This window comes from Zingiber officinale, chromosome 3B (assembly GCF_018446385.1).
Source record: "Zingiber officinale cultivar Zhangliang chromosome 3B, Zo_v1.1, whole genome shotgun sequence".
NCBI lineage: Eukaryota > Viridiplantae > Streptophyta > Magnoliopsida > Zingiberales > Zingiberaceae > Zingiber > Zingiber officinale.
This window is the reverse complement of record NC_055991.1, coordinates 99917251-99943262: the sequence shown is the minus strand read 5'-3', so window position 1 is coordinate 99943262 and position 26012 is coordinate 99917251. Positions and strand designations below refer to the sequence as shown.

At 45.6% G+C, this 26012-nt stretch overlaps 1 protein-coding gene and 1 pseudogene across 1 annotated transcript; both read right to left on the bottom strand.

The window, feature by feature from the left end:
* Nucleotides 1-4782: 4782 nt before the first annotated feature.
* Nucleotides 4783-7604, bottom strand: LOC122055061 (annotated as a pseudogene).
* A 13876-nt stretch (nt 7605-21480) lies between these two features.
* Nucleotides 21481-22184, bottom strand: LOC122055059 (pentatricopeptide repeat-containing protein ELI1, chloroplastic-like). Its single transcript, XM_042616459.1, has one exon. The coding sequence runs from the start codon at nt 22182-22184 to the stop codon at nt 21747-21749; it is 438 nt and encodes a 145-aa protein (XP_042472393.1). The 3' UTR covers nt 21481-21746.
* Between the last annotated feature and the right edge of the window lie 3828 nt (nt 22185-26012).

Below are 26012 nucleotides of genomic sequence, written 5' to 3'. Positions count from 1 at the left end.
CTGGTCCGGCCCGGGTTTCGGATTTATTGAATAACATAGAATAAGTTCGTTCATCGGACATGAGTAGAAATTATGTGGGCTCTGCCGGCGCAGATTCAAATCCTGCCGTCCACATTTTATGCTAATTCATAATCAGTGAACACGTTTTTTTTTTTTTAATTCAGTATTCAGCTATTAATTCAATAGATAAAGGTCTGATCCCATAAATTACCCATTAAATGAATTTAGAGAATCACATATAGATCCTAATAGATAATTAAGTATATCATTGGAATCCCACTGACGTTCAGAGTCACTAACACGTTCATTTCTGTATTTGCAAGAGTACCCATCTTATCTTTTACTAAATACAAGATTTATCATAAATTTTATATTAAAAAAAATGTTTACATTAACTATTTTATTCATTCTCTAAATTTAAATTTTATAAATAATATTTCTAAATTTAAAAAATAAAATATATTATTTAAATATTAAAATATTATTTAATTTAGTTGAGAAAACAATTAAAGGAATGGATTGAAAAATAAAAAATATAAAATAAATTGGAAAGACAAAAAATAATAAAAATAGAAGAGATAATAAAATAATAAAAAATAAAGATAATGAAAATTTTAAGATAACGGATATAATGTATAGTGAAAAATGATTATATAAATTTAATAAAGTGAATAATTTAATCTAAATTTTAGAGATATTATAGAAAAATTGATATGGATACTTAAAAAATTGATGATGGAACCCATAATTATCTGTAAAAAAATAAATTAGAAATTTAAATAGGTCATCATATGGAAGAATATTTCATCGATTTTATCAATGCTTATCTATTATGGCCAAATCAACTCATTCATGCTGGAACTTCAATGAAGACGTTCACCCTTGCTATACCTTAAGGGGGTGTTTGGTTGATGAGTTTGTGAATGAAGGAATGAAATGATAGTAAAAAATAGTGTTTGGATTGTGGGTTTGGTAATGATAACTTGGGAATGATTTCTAAATTTATGAGAATCAGCAAAACCCATATAACTAGGTGGGTTTCATTTCCATTCCCATTCTCATTCCACCTTACTATCAAACCTATGCCCAAAGTTATTCCTATCATTTAACCATACGCCACCTTAATTTATATTAATATCTTTTAAAATTTTGTTGTAAAATAAAAATAAATTAAGACTAAACACATTTAGTTAGAGAAAAATATTTTAAATTTCTTTCATATTTTTTTTTGTTATGTGTAATATATTAGTTCATGTAAAAACTAAAGGCACATAAATTATATTCACGAGATAAGAAATAACTCATACATAGGAAAATAGGAAAACAAAAACAAGAAAGTTCTAGTTTCAACATAAGTATGACATAAGAAAGTAGATACACAAGAATGATCAAAGAAACTTGATTGAAGAGTCATTATCATTACTTTTTTAGCGTCGTTTGGAAGATCCTGAGAAAGAAGAAGAAGCGGAAACAAACGGAGAAGATCTTCCTTAGATGCTAAGGTTGATGGCACAAAAATGCTTTAGCTCAATGGGTAATCAAGAGCTCTGTCAAGATTACCCTAAACCCTTGGGAACCTCCCCTTTATATAGAAATACAATCCATTATCAGCCCGTAAATGATAATTGATTAGGCTAAAGGATTTTACACATTGAACTCACATCCAATAAATATAAGTTAGATCACTTTAAAGAGTAAAGATCGTATTTACATATTCAACTTATAAATAAGTCCACCTAATAGGGATAATAAAATCCAATAATCTCCGACATGGGCTACATGTGAGTTATATATAAAATACAAGTAAAACTTCAGTTGATATCAAACTTTATATGTACAAAATACCTTTGTAAATAATATAATCGATTAACTTAGTTGATATAGGGCTAAAGAAGTCATATCTACTATATATGATTGTAACAAGCTTAAATAGTAATAACAATACTAATGTCATTGACGATATAGATCAAGATACAGATGTATAGTGTGAAAATTATATGAAATGTGCTAAATACATGCCAATTTCTAACTGTTCATAAGGTGACGTCAAAAGTGCTCAGATCAAATTTGTAAATACTTTATGCTAAACCATAAGAGAAAATCATGATCAAACTTTATGATTCCAAAAGGAATGTATATCACATTTACAAATACTAAATGTTAAAAAGCAGGAGTAAATAATGATATTGTAATTTAGAATGTATAATAAACAAATAAAATCCTATGAATCTTTTAAATTTTAAGTACGTACAATAATTAAAATAAAAATGTTTATCTTTATTATCAAATATAGAACAATAAAATAAATACAAACTCTAACTAAATAAGTTCTTTTTCCATAAGGACTCTCATATCCACAATATGCGCATGAAACACCTTAGGTACCAAGCTTTTGGTGAGTGGGGATCGGTCAATATGGAATCGGTGCTGATATGCTCTACGGTGACCTGATGTAAGATATCGAAAATTAAATAATAAATTTTATTGGACGGAAAATCATCTTGGAATTTTTAGAAATTTTTAGAAATTTTTAGAAATTTTTCGGGAATCAAACGGAGTTCGTATGACCCGTTTTGAGGGGATAGATTTGGGGTACCATAAGGGCCTGTTTGGAATCCCAATTAAGCGGGAGTTGATTGAGAAGTTAACTTTAGGTTTAATTGATTTAATCTAAAGTTGGATTTAATGTATTATTTTTCCCTAATTAATCTCCCGACCCCAGCTTTCCCCATTTTCCTCTCCCGATCCCCCATTCTTGCGCGCGACCTCCTCTTCCCTCTCCCGGCGATTTCTCCGCCCGATCACCGACGCCGAGCCTCCTTCCTCCCTCTCCCTCTCAAGGTGTGGAGCCTCTTCCCTCTTGCTCCGACTCCTTCCCCCTCTTTCGGTCGATCAAAGCCAACCATCCTCAGAGCCTCGGTGTGGACGACTCGAGCTCTGATCCGGTTGTCGCCTTTCCAACCCTTGCCGCGGACAACAGGGACTCGTCGGAAACCGAGCACATGAGCCGGTGATAGTAGGTTTCTTGAGCCTTTTGCCCTTTCTTGCGAGTTCGCTGATTCCTGATTTTTTATTTTGATTGGTCGCCATTTCTTCCGATCAATCAAGGTTGAAGGAGCACGGCCTCGTCGTCGCCGGTCACTGCCCATGCCCTAGCTTCGATCTGTCGGTGTCGTTCCTCTCACGAGCTCCCTTCTTCCCTCGCGGCTTGACGCCGGCTATCCGAGCCCCAAACCTCGACGTCGCCAATCGACGCCTGTTGCCGATCATCTGTTCAAGCCGAGGCACAATCTTGACGCAATGGGTAAGAGCTTCGACACCCTTCTATTTCCCCTATCTCCCCTTCTTCTTGATCAGAGCTGATGCCTCTACACAGCTTGATCTTGGCCGAGGGCAAAGATTCAAGTCCTAGCACTGATGGGTAGATGCCACCCTCTGTTTGTGGGTTGTCATCTCGGTAGCCACTTGATTTCAGTGGAGAGTAGGCTACAAAGCTGGATTTGGGTGAGTCTTGCAAGGTTTTGGGTTAGCCAGATCTGTTCACCGGTTCTATATTAGGTTTGTAATACGTAATTCAATTTCTTGCCTTCACAGCTCCATCGGCGATTTTCTTCAGCAGCAAATCATGAGCTAGTGCATCTGGATTGGAGGTAAGGTTCTATTAAGGTAAATTTTGGTACGGTGGATTAAGGTTTCAGTGATTCTTTACTGTACAATTGGGGTTTGGATTGAATTTTGGGAGGAATTTGTGTGCAGGTGTCTCTTTGTAGCTCCGGGCAGTTTTGGTTAATTGTGAGCTGCTGAATTGTTGTTAAACCTCGAGGTTAGTGATGTTCCAATGAGGTATTTCTATTGGATGCATTAGTATGTTGCTAAATTTGGTTTCTAAAGGATGGTAGGGTTTGTGCTTGCTTAGAATTATGAGTGGAGTGATGTGGTTGGTATTGGATTTATAGTGATTTGTGGATTTAGGAGAGTTTATGATGAAATTTGATTAATGGATGGATTGGGTTAGTTGTTGACGATGATGTTAGGTTGATGCGGATCTATGATAGAGATTTGATTTTATGATAGGTTATTGCGGGTTGATATCATTATGTGGTGGATTGGTAATTAAGAGAATAGATTTATTATTGGATTAAGTGATGAGTTGATTTAGAGGAGTTTTGGAGATGTATCATGTATAACCTAATCTAATTGCGGGTTATATTATGGTTAAGGTTAGTTGGGGGATTAATCCATAATCATGTTTGATTAGGGTCATTCTAATTAGGTGGGGGAGTTGTGTAGTTAATTACTTTCTATGTAATTAGCTAAATATATAATGTGATCGCAGGACTTGGATTCGGGACGAGCGTCTCAATGTGGGATTTTTCGGACACGATCTACGTATTAGGCTAGGTGCTATACCCAACAGATCATCCCAAGCTGCCCTGGTCATACTCGGTCGGGACAAAGGGTGCTACATGATTACAGGGTCAGAGAATCGTAACCGTTTGTCAGAGAATAACTGCTGAATGTCAGGAAATATTCCAACAGTCTACGGTCATCTACGAATAGAACATTCTTCCAGCACACAAAAGGATGTCACACGTCCTCTATCACCAGACAGGTCCTGACACCCGACATTCTCTGACATCAGTCAGGCTCCAGAGGTACGCACTATCATATAAAAAGGGAGGTCCTCTCCCTTGCGCAGGTACACTCAATCGCACATTCGCACTTGTCTTCTACTTTTCTTTCTCCATCGTACACTGTTCTTCTGGAGAAAAAGTACCTGACTTGAGCGTCGGAGGACCTGCTCTGGGGACTTTTTCCCGTGTGCTTGTATGAATGTACACAGAGCTCAAGTACCGCCAGCTTAGTCATCGTCGCTCGTCAGCGCCACATGGGAGCCTATTTTTGTGGGCACATACGAGAATTGTGTCCCAATCGCCTCTCCGTCAACACCAGCGACAACTCATCTGACCTTCATCTGACTCAGATTCCGAATATGATAAGTACACTTGGCAGATTAAGCTATAAATTGTAATAAAAAGTGAAATCTATCGTCCCAACGATTCTACACGATCGACCCCACAATTATATGTAAGGGAATAAATCGAAAAACTATAATTGACCACTAAAAATAGGATTATTCATTCATCTTTGGAGAGAATCAACCCCTTTCTATTATAATAAATTTAATCCGGCAATAACCAATTCAAGCCTGACTCAGGCACTAAATTAAGCTATAAATGAATGAATGATAAAGAATAGAGCTTCTATCCTGCACTAACCAATTCAACCATGTCTCGTAGACTAAATTAAGCTACGAATAAATGAATGATAAGAACATAGCCCCAGAGTGTCATTCCTGGGACTTGAGGAAGCATGCGGCTTGGATGATTTCAGCATGTTGACATAGCAGCATTTTAGCTTCACTGGCATCGATCATCTTTCACTAGAGATTAGAGTCAAGAAAGCTCATTCCCAAGCTCAGGGAGAGAGGAATCACCAATAATCACCACAAGAACAGATCCCATCCCTCATGTGATGGAAGCAATTGGCATCTCTCAGAATGATTACCTTGTCATACACCTTAGCGATTAGTTTGAGCGCGGTGTGGCAGTCGTCGCAAACACGCAGATTCTTGTACACCCTTATAGGCTTACCATGGGAAGCGGAGTTGATGAGTCCAAAGGCCACGGCCAGCCTCTCGCTGTGCACCGCCAGTTCCTCTGCCTTCCCCTCCTCCTCCTCGTGGTGCAAAGCAAACCCTGTGTCGGCCGTGTAACCCTCCTTGATCCTCTGCATCATCTCCCTCACCTTGGCAAAGATCTCCTTCGCCTGTGCGTGGTCCCTGTCCCCTGCCTTGAATGCGTGCACCGCTCCGCCCTCCTCCATCCAGCTCCACCCAGGCTCCTTGATCACCCCGCGCGCCCTCATCAGCGACCTCACACGTGCTACGTCCAACCACCGTCCTGCCGCAGTGTATACATTTGCCAGCATCACGTACGGCACTGCATCCTCCGGCGCCAGCTTAAAAAGGCGTTCCGCCGCGCGCTCAGCCAGCGGTATGTTCCGATGCACCCGGCAAGCAGCCAACAGCGACTTCCACATGGTCGCGTCTGGCTCGCCGTCCATCCGACCCAGCAGCTCGACCGCCTCCTCCACACGACCACACCGGCCCAGCAGATCCACCATGCACGAGTAGTGCTCCGGTCCGGGGGTTATGCCGTAGACTTTCTCCATCGACTCGAAGTGGACTCGCCCTGATTCGACGAGACCAGCGTGGCTGCACGCAAAGATCAGGCCGATGAAGGTCACATAGTCCGGACGAGCTCCTGCCCCGAGCATTGCTAGAGGCGGAGGGAATCCCCACCCCGCCCGTTTTGGGCGTAGCCCATGATGAGAGCCGTCCACGTGACCGTGTCTCGGCGGCAGAGCGACTTCTCGAACACAGCGCGGGCTTCGTCGATGGACCCACTACGGGCGTACAAGGTGATCAGCGCGTTGGAAACCGAGACAAAAGCATCGAGGCCGCGGTGGACGATGGCAGCGTGCACCTGGCGGCCGAGCTCTAGCGCGGTCGAACTGGCACAGGAACTCAGCACCCCTGCCACGGCAAACTCGTCCGGTTCAACTCCACGGGCAAGCATGTCGGAGTAGAGTTGAAGGGCGACCTCGTGGGAACCCTGACGCGCATGTCCAACGAGGAGGGAGGTCCATGTCACAACATCCCTCTCCGGCATTTGGTCGAACACCCCGCGGGCGTGAGTGAAATCTCTCATCTTAACGTACATGTCCACCAAGGCGTTGGCAACGTGCCTGTGAGAGTCGAAGCCGCTCCGGAGAACCATACAATGGATGCATCTTCCGATTCCTGAGTCACCCGAGAAGGCGGCGGAGTTGAGAGCGGAGGGGAACGTGAACTCGTCCAGCGCGAGGCCTCGAAGGTGCATTTGCACAAAGAGGGAGAGGGCGTGTTCGTGCCGCGCCGATCGCGTACAGTTCACGATAAGGGTATTCCACGGGACCGGGTCGTCAGAGTCCGACGTCTGGAGAACCCGGTCGGCGCTGGCGAGATCGGAGCAGTTGGAGTAGAGGCCGACAAGCGAGCTCTGTACGAAGGGGCTGGCACCGAAACCAGTTCGAAGCGCACAGCCGTGGACCTGACAGCCGAAGCGGAGGGCTCTCTCTGAGGCGCAGGCTGAGAGCACCGTGGGGAGGGTGAAGTTGTTGGGCGGGACGCCCATGACCTGCATGGTGCGGAACTTCTCCATAGCGGCGCGGTGATCGCCGTTGCGGACAAGGCCGGCGATGAGTGTGGTCCAGAGGACGCGATTGGAGAGGGCTGAGTTCGGGGCGGTATTGAAGACGAGGGAGGCGGCTTTGGGCATGCAGCAAGCGGAGTACATGCCGATGAGGCGGGCGGCGACGAGGGGGTGAGCGGCGAGGAAGGAGGTGAGGGCGATGGCATGGGCTTGCTGGCCGTAGCGGGGAAGAGCGGGGGAGGAGCAATGGTGCAGAAGGGCAGAGAGAGAGTAGGGATCAGGGAAGATGGGGCGAAGTGAGAGAGCGCAGCGGGGCAGGAGGCAGGGGATATGGAGTTGGCTGCGCATCTGGTCCGGCCCGGGTTTCGGATTTATTGAATAACATAGAATAAGTTCGTTCATCGGACATGAGTAGAAATTATGTGGGCTCTGCCGGCGCAGATTCAAATCCTGCCGTCCACATTTTATGCTAATTCATAATCAGTGAACACGTTTTTTTTTTTTTAATTCAGTATTCAGCTATTAATTCAATAGATAAAGGTCTGATCCCATAAATTACCCATTAAATGAATTTAGAGAATCACATATAGATCCTAATAGATAATTAAGTATATCATTGGAATCCCACTGACGTTCAGAGTCACTAACACGTTCATTTCTGTATTTGCAAGAGTACCCATCTTATCTTTTGCTAAATACAAGATTTATCATAAATTTTATATTAAAAAAAATGTTTACATTAACTATTTTATTCATTCTCTAAATTTAAATTTTATAAATATGATCCGACGGTAAGAATGAGGGACCCATAGATGGGGTCCCATCCGAGCGGAACCATAGATTACCCAGCCAAAGGTTTGGGTTTCCGACGCCAAAGCAGAATCGGAGCCAAGTGGCCGAGCGGAGGTACCCGCTCGGCCGAGGAAAGGGTGACCGAGCGGAGGTGTCCGCTTGGCCAGAATCGGGGCGAGGGAACAGCGGTCAGCCGAGCGACCCATTCGCTCGGCTCGGGATGTGATATGTTAGCAAAGGCATGATGATTAGACTGTACGCAAGATGACACTATCAAAGGCCCCACCATCACGTCATGCACAGGTTGGCACAGTAGCAGTATGGTCTTATGGATGCCCTTCTGACAAGCCCATACCTAGGCATGGTCGAAAGCAGGTGATTGCTTCGATTGGTGTCCCTAGGCTCCTTCCAGAGGTCTATATAAGGCCTCCATTTCTTCAACCGGAGGTACGCAAGTCTACTGATCCTGCAGCCACTTTATTGTTCCTTCGCCTGACTTAAGCGTCGGAGGGCCGTCGCCGGGACATCCCCCCGGCTCGGTTTTGTTGCAGGTTCGCCGGAGTACTCGAGGATCCAGCAGGGAGCGCCACGTCCCCAGCGTCCGTTGACTCCTAGTTCGGACAGGATCAATTTGGCGCCGTCTGTGGGAACGCACCTGCATCCGAGCAGAGGCAATGGACGAGGCTGGAAGACTACATACCGTGGCACTCTCACAAGAAGAGTTTGACGCTATAGTCGAGGCGAGGGCAGCCAAGGTAACGACGCAGCAAAAAGAGAAAGCACAGGCTGAGCGAGCGCAACAGCAAACAACCTCGGCTTCAGCAGGCCGGGCGGCGCAAGCAAACCGCCCGGAACATGTGGACGAGGCTGGACGACAACACACGGTGACGCTTTCAAAGGAGGCACTCGACGCTCTGATCGAAATAAGGGCCGCCAAGCTTATGGAGCAAAAACAGAAGGCATCAGTCGAGCGGCCCGTGCAGCAAGAAACGTCAGCGTCTGGTGCCCGAGCGGATACACCCTCGGCCACAGTGCCATTTCATCGAGCTCTCTTCCGCGCTCTTGAAGCCGCAATAGTTGATCGGGATAGAGGCTTTTCGTCAGGAGATGCACCAAGGCGGGGCAACAGGAAGGTCGAAGCCCCCCCGATCGGATTCTTCACCCGATCGGGTCGACCAGCAATTCTCAGAAGCTAGCTTACTAGATCCTCTTCCCAAGCGCTACGTGCCCTCGGCGATCGGCGAATACAATGGGACCAGGCTTGTGTTTCTTTACAAAGAGGGATATCTTCCGCCAGTCACGATTATTGTAGTAGCCAAGTGTTGCTGCATGAAATGGATGTTATAAGAAAGGCTTGTGCTTCTTTACAAGAAGACCTTCTCCCGACCGCTCTTGAAGGGCATGAGCTCAGGCAACATCCTCCAGGAAGTACACCAAGGGTCATGTGGAGGACATCCGGGGGAATGGTCGCTGGCTAGGAAGATATTGCTGGCCGGAGCCGGTCGACGACTTCGGCAGCTGGATCGACCATGGATCGCAAATCATCTCCAGACGTACCGCGCTGGAAGAGAGGTGTGCTAATGTAATTTCACATGTACTTTGGTTACCCATGTACTTGAAATGCAGGAAGCAAATATATTTAGCATAGTTCGTCGAGCGGGTAATTGCACGAAGGCCCCCGAGCCGAGCGGCCGGGTGGTTTATATCCGAGCCACGAGCTCGATGACGAAGGCCCCCGAGCCGTTCGGCCGGGTGGTTTATATCCGAGCCACGAGCTCGATGATGAAGGCCCCCGAGCCGTTCGGCCGGGTGGTTTATATCCGAGCCACGGGCTCGATGACGAAGGCCCCCGAGCCGAGCGGCCGGGTGGTTTATATCCGAGCCACGGGCTCGATGACGAAGGCCCCCCGAGCCGTTCGGCCGGGTGGTTTATATCCGAGCCACTGGCTCGATGATGAAGGCCCCCGAGCCGTTCGGCCGGGTGGTTTATATCCGAGCCACGGGCTCGATGACGAAGGCCCCCGAGCCGAGCGGCCGGGTGGTTTATATCCGAGCCACGGGCTCGATGACGAAGGCCCCCGAGCCGAGCGGCCGGGTGGTTTATATCCGAGCCACGGGCTCGATGATGAAGGCCCCCGAGCCGTTCGGCCGGGTGGTTTATATCCGAGCCACGGGCTCGATGACGAAGGCCCCCGAGCCGAGCGGCCGGGTGGTTTATATCCGAGCCACGGGCTCGATGACGAAGGCCCCCGAGCTGAGCGGCCGAGTGGTTTATATCCGAGCCACGGGCTTGATGATGGAGGCCCCCGAGCCGTTCGGCCGGGTGGTTTATATCCGAGCCACGGGCTCGATGACGAAGGCCCCCGAGCCGAGCGGCCGGGTGGTTTATATCCGAGCCACGGGCTCGATGACGAAGGCCCCCGAGCCGAGCGGCCGGGTGGTTTATATCCGAGCCACGGGCTCGATGATGAAGGCCCCCGAGCCGTTCGGCCGGTGGTTTATATCCGAGCCACGGGCTCGATGACGAAGGCCCCCGAGTCGAGCGGCCGGGTGGTTTATATCCGAGCCACGGGCTCGATGACGAAGGCCCCCGAGCCGTTCGGCCGGGTGGTTTATATCCGAGCCATGGGCTCGATGACGAAGGCCCCCGAGCCGAGCGGCCGGGTGGTTTATATCCGAGCCACGGGCTCGATGACGAAGGCCCCCGAGCCGAGCGGCCGGGTGGTTTATATCCGAGCCACGGGCTCGATGACGAAGGCCCCCGAGCCGAGCGGCCGGGTGGTTTATATCCGAGCCACGGGCTCGATGATGAAGGCCCCCGAGCCGTTCGGCCGGTGGTTTATATCCGAGCCACGGGCTCGATGACGAAGGCCCCCGAGCCGAGCGGCCGGGTGGTTTATATCCGAGCCACGGGCTCGATGACGAAGGCCCCCGAGCCGAGCGGCCGGGTGGTTTATATCCGAGCCACGGGCTCGATGATGAAGGCCCCCGAGCCGTTCGGCCGGTGGTTTATATCCGAGCCACGGGCTCGATGACGAAGGCCCCCGAGCCGATCGGCCGGGAGGTTTATATCCGAGCCACAGGCTCGATGACGAAGGCCCCCGAGCCGTTCGGCCGGGAGGTTTATATCCGAGCCACAGGCTCGATGACGAAGGCCCCCGAGCCGATCGGCCGGGAGGTTTATATCCGAGCCACAGGCTCGATGACGAAGGCCCCCGAGCCGATCGGCCGGGAGGTTTATATCCGAGCCACGGGCTCGATGACGAAGGCCCCCGAGCCGAGCGGCCGGGTGGTTTATATCCGAGCCACGGGCTCGATGACGAAGGCCCCCGAGCCGTTCGGCCGGGTGGTTTATATCCGAGCCACGGGCTCGATGACGAAGGCCCCCGAGCCGAGCGGCCGGGTGGTTTATATCCGAGCCACGGGCTCGATGACGAAGGCCCCCGAGCCGAGCGGCCGGGTGGTTTATATCCGAGCCACGGGCTCGATGACGAAGGCCCCCGAGCCGTTCGGCCGGGTGGTTTATATCCGAGCCACGGGCTCGATGACGAAGGCCCCCGAGCCGTTCGGCCGGGTGGTTTATATCCGAGCCAGGGGCTCGATGACGAAGGCCCCCGAGCCGTTCGGCCGGGTGGTTTATATCCGAGCCACGGGCTCGATGATGAAGGCCCCCGAGCCGTTCGGCCGGGTGGTTTATATCCGAGCCACGGGCTCGATGACGAAGGCCCCCGAGCCGAGCGGCCGGGTGGTTTATATCCGAGCCACGGGCTCGATGACGAAGGCCCCCGAGCCGAGCGGCCGGGTGGTTTATATCCGAGCCACGGGCTCGATGACGAAGGCCCCCGAGCCGTTCGGCCGGGTGGTTTATATCCGAGCCAGGGGCTCGATGTTGAAGGCCCCCGAGCCGTTCGGCCGGGTGGTTTATATCCGAGCCACGGGCTCGATGATGAAGGCCCCCGAGCCGTTCGGTCGGGAGGTTTATATCCGAGCTAGGAGCTCGAGAACGAAGGCTAGGCCGCTCGGCCTGGTAAGAAGTTAGCCTTAAAGGCCGACGAGCTCCGTCGTTAAAGATCGAGAGCCGCGCCGACCGGCTATAAATATCCGCGCCGACGAGCTCCATCGTTAAAGATCGAGAGTCGCGCCGACCGGCTATAAATATCCGCGCCGACGAGCTCCGTCGTTAAAGATCGAGAGCCGCGCCGACGAGCTCCGTCGTTAAAGATCGAGAGCCGCGCCGACCGGCTATAAATATCCGCGCCGACGAGCTCCGTCGTTAAACATCGAGAGCCGCGCCGACCGGCTATAAATATCCGCGCCGACGAGCTCCGTCGTTAAAGATCGAGAGCCGCGCCGACCGGCTATAAATATCCGCGCCGACGAGCTCCGTCGTTAAAGATCGAGAGCCGCGCCGACCGGCTATAAATATCCGCGCCGACGAGCTCCGTCGTTAAAGATCGAGAGCCGCGCCGACCGGCTATAAATATCCGCGCCGACGAGCTCCGTCGTTAAAGATCGAGAGCCGCGCCGACCGGCTATAAATATCCGCGCCGACGAGCTCCGTCGTTAAAGATCGAGAGCCGCGCCGACTGGCTATAAATATCCGCGCCGACGAGCTCCGTCGTTAAAGATCGAGAGCCGCGCCGACCGGCTATAAATATCCGCGCCGACGAGCTCCGTCGTTAAAGATCGAGAGCCGCGCCGACCGGCTATAAATATCCGCGCCGACGAGCTCCGTCGTTAAAGATCGAGAGCCGCGCCGACCGGCTATAAACAACCGGGTAAGCTTGCATCGGAACTCAGGAGTAAAGCCCGCAGCTGCGGACTTACCGGGCGGAACTAGGGACGCCGAATAACGAACGGTCTCAGGCACTATTTTATAAATTCATTAAGTCCGATCGGATGTTGGGCTGCCAATACTTGGCGTCCACTGAATGCAAACAGGGTAGTGGGGCATTTAACGATTTCGGGTCAATTGATCAAGCTGATCGGCCGAATAGTGGAAAACACGTGGGGCTTAGCTCTATGAATAAGCGCTAAATAAACAGGAGAAGACAGTGAAGGATAAACGAAAATAAAAGCAAAGGAGCAGTTTCATTAGAAGAAAAGTTAGGTCGAATGACACATACAAGAATTTTACATCCGTCGAGCGGATGAGATACAAAAGGTACTTAGAGAAACTCGCCTCACTCTGGGTCCTCAAAGTTGAAGAAGGCATCCGGGATATCGTTAATCATGGCCGCCAGATCCGAAGGAGGAATGCTCAGGTCAGCAGGAATGTGCCCCCCCTTCTTCAAATACGCCATAGTGACCTGGACCGCCTCGGCAAAGGTGGAAGAGACGCTACCGCCAAACTTCGTGCCAAACCGCTCCGAGAGGAGGTATTCTTGGCGCGCTGCCGCTAAGCAACTTGGCTCTCCCTCTTTATACTTTTTGAGTACCGCCCGGGAAGCGACTAGGGAATCTTGGAGGGCCTTCAAGTCCAACCCAGCCTTTGTGTGTTCTACCGAACGACCCTCCCGCTCGGCGTCCAGCTGAGCCTTCAAATCCTTGGATCGCTGATCTAGCGCACGGACATCTACCTTCATCTTGTCCAGATCAGCGATCGCTTGCTTCTTCCGAGCAGAAGCCCGTTTGGCGTCCGCGTCACGCTTCTTCAATAGGCCTTCAAGTCGAGCCACCTCTGTAGCCAGGTCGGCGGCCTTCTTCTGTTCGGCCTCGCGAGCATGTTTTTCCTGCTCGGCCGATGGACCCCGCGAGACTTGGAGCTTCTCCATGAGATCCTCCAGCTCGGCCAGCCGATGGCTAGTGGCGATTTGCTCAGCCCAATGCTGTAAGAGAAATAATAAAATCAGGAACCAAATAGTAGCATGACAGAGGGAGAAAGATGAACCTACCTGAGTGGCCTGCTGCATGTGGTTATCGCCGAGCTGCTTGGGCGTCATGAGGGCCACCCGAATCTGGGCGTCCTCGAAAAGTTTGGCGAGCGGACCAGTCAAGGTGATTTCATGAACGGGACTTGATGGCTGATCAGCAGACAGTAAATATTCCTCCGACGGGAATCGAAGGGTAGTCTTGATGGTCGGGTGGCCGGCCGGCCTTTCCTCAGCCGCGGTCGCCCGACTCGAGGGCTCCCCTATGGTTGAAGCTTCACCCAACCGTCGTAAGCGACGACGGGTTCGTGGAGGAGAGCCAGAGAGCTCTGCAGTGGCCGAGGCCACGGGGGTTCCGATCTGAGAAGGCGTGTGATCTGGAGAAGCGACCTCGATCGGCACCTGCGATTCGCCCTCTGGAGTCGGCGGAAGGCTGGGCTCTCTTTGATGCTTCCGCCGGGCTTCCCGTGATGAATCCCTGACCGGGGGGACTCCCAGCTCGGCTGGAGCAGAGGAAACAGGATCCACCTCAACCTCCGTTGAAGCGGGGTGGGTAACTTCTGTTTCAGGGGCGGACTGCGCCCCACCCTCTCCTGTATCTGCCGGGCGGCTGGGGATAAGGCCCCGCTCGGCGAGCTCTCTCTTGGTAGCTGCCTCAATCTCCACAGCCTTCAGTTTCAGATGATCGGTAGCCTTGGAGCGCCACATGACTTCAGCTGCAGTAGAAGAAATTAAAATCAGTTAGACAAAAAAGGCGAAGGGGGTATAGAGTCCTTACCCATGCGGTAGGAGAGATTTGCCCGAACGGGAGATAATCCAAAAATGTACAACACCCCCTTGAGAAGCAACTGGTCTATTTTGTACCGCTGCCCGGACAAGCAATTTGCCGCATGAAGGTACGCCGGATTGCTTCTGAATTTGCCGAGCTCCGGCTGGGTCGGCACGGCGGGTTGCCATTTGGTTCGGAATGCTGGCCGCTTGGGAAGACGCATATAAAAGAAAAACTCCCTCCAGTGCTTGTTGGAGGTCGGCATGTTCTCAAAAAATTTGAAACCTATTCTACTCTGGAAAATAAAAGTACCCAACTCGGATTGTTTGGGGTAGAAGAAGTAGTGGAATATTTTGGGGTCAAGTGGGATACTATGCAACCTAAAGAGGATGACAACCTCGCTCAGTAACCTAAAGGAATTCGGCACAAGTTGGCCGAGCGGGATGCGGAAATAGTTACAAACTTCCAAAATAAATGGATGGGTAGGAAATCTAAGGCCGCCCTGGAATTGGTCCAGAAAGAAACAAATAGTACCGATCGGCGGGTTATGGGGCCGGTCGGTCGGGCCGGCTATAACTATTTCATGGTCATGCGGAATCCCGTAGGTCCTAACAGCGCGCCGGGCGTGCTCCTCATCTAACCTACTCTCCATACTCACATACCACGGATCATGAACCTCAATACCCGGGCCGGAAGTGCTCGCCATGACTAAATCTCGGGGAAATAGAAGGACAGCGAGAAATCGAAGGAGTGGGAGCGAAAGAAAGGCAAAATGAGTAGATAGGACCCAGTAACCAAAGAAAGAGGGCTTACAGAGGAGGAGATGGGCGGAAAAGATCGCCGGTGAGATGTTAGCCGCCGAGAAACAGGAACGGAATCACCAAGGATCGCAGCAGCAGAGAAGGCGGAAGGAGAAAACACGAGCAAACGTGCGGCGAAGGAGAAGGAGCCGAAGCTTTATACGGACGAGGTCGGTTGGCCTCTGCCGTCCGATCCAGGGCACGAGAAACAAGGACGTCAGCGGGCCGTCCATTTCAAACGATGACGTCCCATCGTGGTAACATCGCCGCCGCGCAATGATCGACACGTGTCCCATTTCAAACGATGACGCACCATACCGCGCACGCGCGGCCTTAATAAAGCAGATCACCACCATTTCCGAGGAGATTCGGACAGATGACAACGACGACAGGCCGCCTGTCACCCCTAAGCAAGTGCCGAACGGCTAAACTCGGAGGACACGCCGAGCGGCTTGGGGAGTATTAAACAAAAGGCGACGAGCATCCGCTCGGACACATAGTCCAGTCAGTCGGACTTGAAGGCCTCCTTCGACTAGACTTGAAGGGGAGGCAAGTGATCCGGCGGTAAGAATGGGGGACCCACAGATGGGGTCCCATCCGAGCGGAACCATAGATTACCCAGCCAAAGGTTTGGGTTTCCGACGCCAAAGCAGAATCGGAGCCAAGTGGCCGAGCGGAGGTACCCGCTCGGCCGAGGAAAGGGTGACCGAGCGGAGGTGTCCGCTCGGCCAGAATCGGGGCGAGGGAACAGCGGTCAGCCGAGCGACCCATTCGCTCGGCTCGGGATGTGATATGTTAGCAAAGGCATGATGATTAGACTGTACGCAAGATGGCACCACTATCAAAGGCCCCACCATCACGTCACGTACAGGTTGGCACAGTAGCAGTATGGTCTTGTGAATGCCCTTCTGACAAGGCCATACCTAGGCATGGTCGAAAGCAGGTGATTGCTTCGATTGGTGTGCCTAGGCTCCTTCCAGAGGTCTATATAAAGCCTCCATTTCTTCAACCGGAGGTACGCAAGTCTACTGATCCTGCAGCCACTTTATTGTTCCTTCGCCTGACTTAAGCGTCGGAGGGCCGTCGCCGGGACACCCCCCTGGCTCGGTTTTGTTGCAGGTTCGCCGGAGCACTCGAGGATCCAGCAGGGAGCGCCACGTCCCCAGCGTCCGTTGACTCCTGGTTCGGACAGGATCAAAATAATATTTCTAAATTTAAAAAATAAAATATATTATTTAAATATTAAAATATTATTTAATTTAGTTGAGAAAAAAATTAAAGGAATGGATTGAAAAATAAAAAATAAAAAATAAATTGGAAAGAGAAAAAATAATAAAAATAGAAGAGATAATAAAATAATAAAAAATAAAGATAATGAAAATTTTAAGATAACGGATATAATGTATAGAAAAAAATGATTATATAAATTTAATAAAGTGAATAATTTAATCTAAATTTTAGAGATATTATAGAAAAATTGATATGGATATTAAAAAATTGATGATGGAACCCATAATTATCTGTAAAAAAATAAATTAGAAATTTAAATAGGTCATCATATGGAAGAATATTTCATCGATTTTATCAATGCTTATCTATTATGGCCAAATCAACTCATTCATGCTGGAACTTCAATGAAGACGTTCACCCTTGCTATACCTTAAGGGGGTGTTTGGTTGATGAGTTTGTGAATGAAGGAATGAAATGATAGTAAAAAATAGTGTTTGGATTGTGGGTTTGGTAATGATAATTTGGGAATGATTTCTAAATTTATGAGAATCAGCAAAACTCATATAACTAGGTGGGTTTCATTTCCATTCCCATTCTCATTCCACCTTACTATCAAACCTATACCCATAGTTATTCCTATCATTTAACCAGACGCCACCTTAATTTATATTAATATCTTTTAAAATTTTGTTGTAAAATAAAAATAAATTAAGACTAAACACATTTAGTTAGAGAAAAATATTTTAAATTTCTTTCATATTTTTTTTGTTATGTGTAATATATTAGTTCATGTAAAAACTAAAGGCACATAAATTATATTCACGAGATAAGAAATAACTCATACATAGGAAAATAGGAAAACAAAAACAAGAAAGTTCTAGTTTCAACATAAGTATGACATAAGAAAGTAGATACACAAGAATGATCAAAGAAACTTGATTGAAGAGTCATTATCATTATTTTTTTAGCGTCGTTTGGAAGATCCTGAGAAAGAAGAAGAAGCGGAAACAAACGGAGAAGATCTTCCTTAGATGCTAAGGTTGATGGCACAAAAATGCTTTAGCTCAATGGGTAACCAAGAGCTCTGTCAAGATTATCCTAAACCCTTGGGAACCTCCCCTTTATATAGAAATACAATCCATTATCAGCCCGTAAATGATAATTGATTAGGCTAAAGGATTTTACATATTGAACTCACATCCAATAAATATAAGTTATATCACTTTAAAGAGTACAGATCGTATTTACATATTCAACTTATAAATAAGTCCACCTAATAGGGATAATAAAATCCAATAATCTCCGACATGGGCTACATGTAAGTTATATATAAAATACAAGTAAAACTTCAGTTGATATCAAACTTTATATGTACAAAATACCTTTGTAAATAATATAATCGATTAACTTAGTTGATATAGGGCTAAAGAAGTCATATCTACTATATATGATTGTAACAAGCTTAAATAGTAATAACAATACTAATGTCATTGACGATATAGATCAAGATACAGATGTATAGTGTGAAAATTATATGAAATGTGCTAAATACATGCCAATTTCTAACTGTTCATAAGGTGACGTCAAAAGTGCTCAGATCAAATTTGTAAATACTTTATGCTAAACCATAAGAGAAAATCATGATCAAACTTTATGATTCCAAAAGGAATGTATATCACATTTACAAATACTAAATGTTAAAAAGCAGGAGTAAATAATGATATTGTAATTTAGAATGTATAATAAACAAATAAAATCCTATGAATCTTTTAAATTTTAAGTACGTACAATAATTAAAATAAAAATGTTTATCTTTATTATCAAATATAGAACAATAAAATAAATACAAACTCTAACTAAATAAGTTCTTTTTCCATAAGGACTCTCATATCCACAATATGCGCATGAAACACCTTAAGTACCAAGCCTTTGGTGAGTGGGGATCGGTCAATATGGAATCTGTGCTGATATGCTCTACGGTGACCTGATGTAAGATATCGAAAATTAAATAATAAATTTTATTGGACGGAAAATCATCTTGGAATTTTTAGGAATTTTTAGAAATTTTTCGGGAATCAAACGGAGTCCGTATGACCCGTTTTGAGGGGATAGATTTGGGGTACCATAAGGGCCTGTTTGGAATCCCAATTAAGTGGGAGTTGATTGAGAAGTTAACTTTAGGTTTAATTGATTTAATCTAAAGTTGGATTTAATGTTTTATTTTTCCCTAATTAATCTCCCGACCCCAGCTTTCCCCATTTTCCTCTCCCGATCCCCCATTCTTGCGCGCGACCTCCTCTTCCCTCTCCCGGCGATTTCTCCGCCCGATCACCGACGCCAAGCCTCCTTCCTCCCTCTCCCTCTCAAGGTGTGGAGCCTCTTCCCTCTTGCTCCGACTCCTTCCCCCTCTTTCGGTCGATCGAAGCCAACCATCCTCAGAGCCTCGGTGTGGACGACTCGAGCTCTGATCTGGTTGTCGCCTTTCCAACCCTAGCCGCGGACAACAGGGACTCGTCGGAAACCGAGCACATGAGCCGGTGACAGTAGGTTTCTTGAGCCTTTTTCCCTTTCTTGCGAGTTCGCTGATTCCTGATTTTTGATTTTGATTGGTCGCCATTTCTTCCGATCAATCAAGGTTGAAGGAGCACGACCTCGTCGTCGCCGGTCACTGCCCATGCCCTAGCTTCGATCTGTCGGTGTCGTTCCTCTCACGAGCTCCCTTCTTCCCTCGCGGCTTGACGCAGGCTATCCGAGCCCCAAACCTCGACGTCGCCAATCGACGCCTGTTGCCGATCATCTGTTCAAGCCGAGGCACAATCTTGACGCAATGGGTAAGAGCTTCGACACCCTTCAATTTCCCCTATCTCCCCTTCTTCTTGATCAGAGCTGATGCCTCTACACAGCTTGATCTTGGCCGAGGGCAAAGATTCATGTCCTAGCACTGATGGGTAGATGCCACCCTCTGTTTGTGGGTTGTCATCTCGGTAGCCACTTGATTTCAGTGGAGAGTAGGCTACAAAGCTGGATTTGGGTGAGTCTTGCAAGGTTTTGGGTTAGCCAGATCTGTTCACCGGTTCTATATTAGGTTTGTAATACGTAATTCAATTTCTTGCCTTCACAGCTCCAGCAGCGATTTTCTTCAGCAGCAAATCATGAGCTAGTGCATCTGGATTGGAGGTAAGATTCTATTAAGGTAAATTTTGGTACGGTGGATTAAGGTTTCAGTGATTCTTTACTGTACAATTGGGGTTTGGATTGAATTTTGGGAGGAATTTGTGTGCAGGTGTCTCTTTGTAGCTCCGGGCAGTTTTGGTTAATTGTGAGCTACTGAATTGTTGTTAAACCTCGAGGTTAGTGATGTTCCAATGAGGTATTTCTATTGGATGCATTAGTATGTTGCTAAATTTGGTTTCTAAAGGATGGTAGGGTTTGTGCTTGCTTAGAATTATGAGTGGAGTTATGTGGTTGGTATTGGATTTATAGTGATTTGTGGATTTAGGAGAGTTTATGATGAAATTTGATTAATGGATGGATTGGGTTAGTTGTTGACGATGATGTTAGGTTGATGCGGATCTATGATAGAGATTTGATTTTATGATAGGTTATTGTGGGTTGATATCATTATGTGGTGGATTGGTAATTAAGAGAATAGATTTATTATTGGATTAAGTGATGAGTTGATTTAGAGGAGTTTTGGAGATGTATCATGTATAACCTAATCTAATTGGGTTATATTATGGTTAAGGTTAGTTGGGGGATTAATCCATAATCATGTTTGATTAGGGTTATTCTAATTAGGTGGGAGGGGGGGGGGGAAGTTGTGTAGTTAATTACTTTCTATGTAATTAGCTAAATATATAATGTGATCGCAGGACTTGGATTCGGGACGAGCGTCTCAATGTGGGATTTTTCGGACACGATCTACGTATTAGGCTAGGTGTTATACCCGACAGATCATCCCAAGCTGCCCTGGTCATACTCGGTCGGGACAAAGGGTGCTACACGATTATAGGGTCAGAGAATCGTAACCGTTTGTCAGAGAATAACTGCTGAATGTCAGGGAATATTCCAACAGTCTGCGGTCATCTGCGAATAGAACATTCTTCCAGCACACAAAAGGATGTCACGCGTCCTCTATCACCAGACAGGTCTTGACACCCGACATTCTCTGACATCAGTCAGGCTCCAAAGGTACGCACTATCATATAAAAAGGGAGGTCCTCTCCCTTGCGCAGGTACACTCAATCGCACATTCGCACTTGTCTTCTACTTTTCTTTCTCCATCGTACACTGTTCTTCTGGAGAAAAAGTACCTGACTTGAGCGTCGGAGGACCTGCTATGGGGACTTTTTCCCATGTGCTTGTATGAATGTACACAGAGCTCAAGTACCGCCAGCTCAGTCATCGTCGCTCATCAGCGCCACATGGGAGCCTATTTTTGTGGGCACATACGAGAATTGTGTCCCAATCGCCTCTCCGTCAACACCAGCGACAACTCATCTGACCTTCATCTGACTCAGATTCCGAATATGATAAGTACACTTGGCAGATTAAGCTATAAATTGTAATAAAAAGTGAAATCTATCGTCCCAACGATTCTACACGATCGACCCCACAATTATATGTAAGGGAATAAATCGAAAAACTATAATTGACCACTAAAAATAGGATTATTCATTCATCTTTGGAGAGAATCAACCCCTTTCTATTATAATAAATTTAATCTGGCAATAACCAATTTAAGCCTGACTCAGGCACTAAATTAAGCTATAAATGAATGAATGATAAAGAATAGAGCTTCTATCCTGCACTAACCAATTCAACCATGTCTCGTAGACTAAATTAAGCTACGAATAAATGAATGATAAGAACATAGCCCCAGAGTGTCATTCCTGGGACTTGAGGAAGCATGCGGCTTGGATGATTTCAGCATGTTGACATAGCAGCATTTTAGCTTCACTGGCATCGATCATCTTTCACTAGAGATTAGAGTCAAGAAAGCCCATTCCCAAGCTCAGGGAGAGAGGAATCACCAATAATCACCACAAGAACAGATCCCATCCCTCATGTGATGGAAGCAATTGGCATCTCTCAGAATGATTACCTTGTCATACACCTTAGCGATTAGTTTGAGCGCGGTGTGGCAGTCGCCGCAAACACGCAGATTCTTGTACACCCTTATAGGCTTACCATGGGAAGCGGAGTTGATGAGTCCAAAGGCCACGGCCAGCCTCTCGCTGTGCACCGCCAGTTCCTCTGCCTTCCCCTCCTCCTCCTCGTCGTGCAAAGCAAACCCTGTGTCGACCGCGTAACCCTCCTCCTTGATCCTCTGCATCATCTCCCTCACCTTGGCAAAGATCTCCTTCGCCTGTGCGTGGTCCCTGTCCCTTGCCTTGAATGCGTGCACCGCTCCGCCCTCCTCCATCCAGCTCCACCTGGGCTCCTTGCTCACCCCGCGCGCCCTCATCAGCGACCTCACACGTGCTATGTCCAACCACCGTCCTGCCGCAGTGTATACATTTGCCAGCATCACGTACGGCACTGCGTCCTCCGGCGCCAGCTTAAAAAGGCGTCCCGCCGCGCGCTCAGCCAGCGGTATGTTCCGATGCACCCGGCAAGCAGCCAACAGCGACCAATCAAAATCAAAATTCAAGCCTGACTCACCACCGCATTTGTACTTTTATGTTTTCAGGTAGCAGGTAGATGGTTGGTGTGTTGCTTGGAGTATCCTGTCTGCCGGGTCCTACGTCACATCCGAAGACTGTTTTGAGTTTTGTATATGTTTTACTTGTATTCAGTATTTGTTGTATTTGGTGGTGTGATTCTATTTGTGTTGTTGTGGTTATTGTATAAAGCCTAGCCGGCTAACAATGTGGTGGTTTGTTTTGTTTGTGTGGGCTTTCCGTTATCATTTTTCCGCTGTGTTTTTAGTACAGCTGTGTGGGCTGTTTTATATATAACTGCGTGGTTGTGATTGTTTCATTCCAGCCGAGTGGGCTGTGATTATAACTGCGTGGTTGTGTATATAAATATTCCAGCCGCATGTGGCTGATGTATTTTGTTTGTATTGATACTTCAGATTGTTACCGGTACAGGGGAGATGCTGCCAAATTTTTATCTGGCAGAGACTCCTTTGGGGGCGTGACACCTGATGACTTTGAACTCTTTCTTTACCTACTAGAAACTTGATATGGATGTACTTAGATTTCAATGAACTATGATTTTTCTTGGCATAAAGTTCTGCGATTTTATTATCATAGTAGATTCTTAGTAGTCAGTCAATGCCATCAACAATCTACTATGCTATGATGAAGTTTTGCAGTTAAATCTCATGATTGGATGTTTCGTAGCATGTTGCTAACTCTACTTCCATAGTAGAAGTGTCTACTAGCATTTACTTGACGTTCTTCCAAGATATAGACTCTCATGTAAGCATAAAAATATATTCCGAAGTGGACCTCCTGCTATCCAAGTATTCAGTAAAATCTAAGTCTAAATATCTAATCACCTCTAGGTCATTTGATCTTCGATATGTGAGCATGTGTCCTTTAGTTCTTTGTAAATACCACATCGTTCTCTTAACTACTTTCTAGTGAAATTGTCCTAAGTTACTTACATATTTGCCTAACATCCCCACTATAAATGTTATATCTGGTCAAGTATAAACTTGTGCATACATGAAACTTCCAACTATTGACGCATGCATATGAGAATTATTCCATCTCTTTTATTTAAGTTTAAGTCATGGACGCTACTACAAGCTCAATTTGTCACCTCTTGATACAGGTGTTGTTGGTCCCAATGTGGCCGACTAGAGGGGGGTGAATATCTGACGATCAAAGTTAGAATAAAAATAATCTCTTGCTTTTTGAACTTAGCAAGGATTCATAATTAGATTAAGCAGCAATAGATAATTACCATTAAAGAAATAAAATTAACTTAAAAGAAAAGAGGTGCAATAGTTACTTGGTTACAACCTAGGTGGTTGTTAATCCAAGGTAATTGAAAGCTCAATAAAAATCTCCTTCATTAAAGATGGAGAAGTCTCTTACACTCTTTGAAAGCTCAGAAATAAACTAGGAATTGAATACTCAAGTTGTTGTTAAATTCCTAGGTCCAGGGGTATTTTTATAACTTTTGAAAAATGTTATCCGCAACTTGAAGGCGTCTTCAATAGAATAGGTTTTATCCATAGAACATAAAACTTTATCTTCAACTAACGGCTAGTGATGGCACCTTCCATATGCTTGAAGGTATCTTCTATAAGGCATTGAAGGCAACCTCCATAGGCCATGGAAGTCGCCTTCCACAAGGCAAATCAGCCTCCAGTTGGTCTTCATCGCCTGGGTGATACTCTAGTTATATGGTGTTAAGCTCACCCACACTTACTTCTGACCTTCTCCTCAAGTAGACTTCTTCCCCGACTTTTAGTCCCTCAAACGTCGTACATGTCCTTCTCATCCACTAGTGTACTCTTCTGCAGCTCCTCGTCCCTTGGATGCATCGAGCCCGTTGACTCATTTCCCATCCCATCCTTCTCATTTGTTGTATCTTCTGCTTGATTTCTTGTACTTCTAAGTTCCTGCACACTTAGCCATAAGGCATCAAACACAACATGACTTAACTTAACTTGGCTGACCACATCAAAACTATCACGGAGTACTTATAATCTTTCCCTTTTAGATGTGAGCAACTCAAGTTAAGTTAGGGTAAAATAAACAAGTAAAAAATTAATTAATTATAATTAATATTCATGCTATGAAATTAATAAGTATGTAAAATTAAAACATTTAATATGCAAAGTAAAATGTACCTCTCCCTAGACTTAATCTATAATTTTCTTCCTTTGATCACATTAAAAATAGAGGTATAACTTTTTAGGGTTACACAAACAGTGACTAACATAAAAAATTTTGAATTTTTTTTTTAAAAAAACTGATTTTTTGTGATTTAAAAGTCAGTTTTAAAAGAAATAATTTTAAAATTATTTTGAATTGTTGAAAATTTTTTTAAAAAATTGTAACTATTAAACATACTTATCAAAAATAGTGATAAAATTTTCATGAATTAGCAAAATTAATATAAGTAGTAATAAATTATTATTTACATAGAGATGTATTTTGAAAAACAAAATATATTAATAAATAGATTTTGAGTTCAAAAATTCTTAAAACTTTTTCTCAGTATGTAAAATAGAAATTATATCTTTAGAAAAATTAATTTTTTAAGATTGACTTTTGAGAGTTTTTAATATTAAAATTTAATAATTTGGTAAAAAATTCATAAAAAATTAATTAACGGTAATTTTTTTTTAAATTTTTTTCAACAGATAAATAATAAAAAAAATTTTCTCAAAAGAATCAAGATCTAATTAATTTTCAATAGAAATGATAAGAAACAATTTATATATAAAAGTTAGATAATCTTAAGCAAAAAATATTAAAGTAAATTAAAATTAAAACATGCATAAAGATTTAATCTAAGCATGATTTTGAAACCCAATATAGGTTCTTATTTACTGGATTAATCAGAAATTTTCTTGGAATGTACTTTTTTATTACTTTTTTTAATTTAACCCTTAAGGAATTTATAAGATCAAATTAGCCCTTAACAATTTCTTAAATTTGAACATGCAGTATTTTTTAAAATTTCTATTTGTTCTTTCAACTTAGCATTTTCAATTTATCGAAATCTTCTAATAAAGATGATTTTGCTAAGATTATTTTTATTTCTTAATTTTCCTTTTTCAATTTTTTATTTTTTATTTTTTATTTTTTATTTTCAATTTACACATAGACTTAGACATGGACTTTATTCTAAAGTATAATTGATCAAGAGGTAAGAGACATACCTCATTTACCATGTTAGATTTGAAACTAGATTCTCCCTCTGGATCATTGTATTCTTCTGATGTGGCCCTCCCTTTATTGATGTTCACTTTTGAGTTGCTTGGTTCTTCGTGATTAGCCATAGTGCTAGTCCAGTATAGACTTCTATTTCAGACCTGGATGACGAACTTTCATCCCAAGTGGCATTGAGATTCTTGTGCTTGGTTCGTCTTGGCCCTTTGCCTTTCTCCTTCTTGAGCTCTGGACAATCCTCCTTTATGTGTCATTCCTTTTGGCAATGGTAGCATCGAACCTTTCTTTTGTTTCTTGGAATTTTTTCTAGTCTTCATTTCTTTAAACTTATTAGATTTAAAAAACTTTTATAACTTCCTTACCATATAAGCTTCTTGGTCTGCATCAGTATCTGAGTCTGACTCAGATTCATTCTTCTTGATGGCTTTTAGTGT

Bases quoted from the DNA above. Each gene is read 5' to 3' on its own strand.
- LOC122055059 (XM_042616459.1), bottom strand. From the start codon at position 22,184: ATGAGGGCGCGCGGGGTGAGCAAGGAGCCCAGGTGGAGCTGGATGGAG.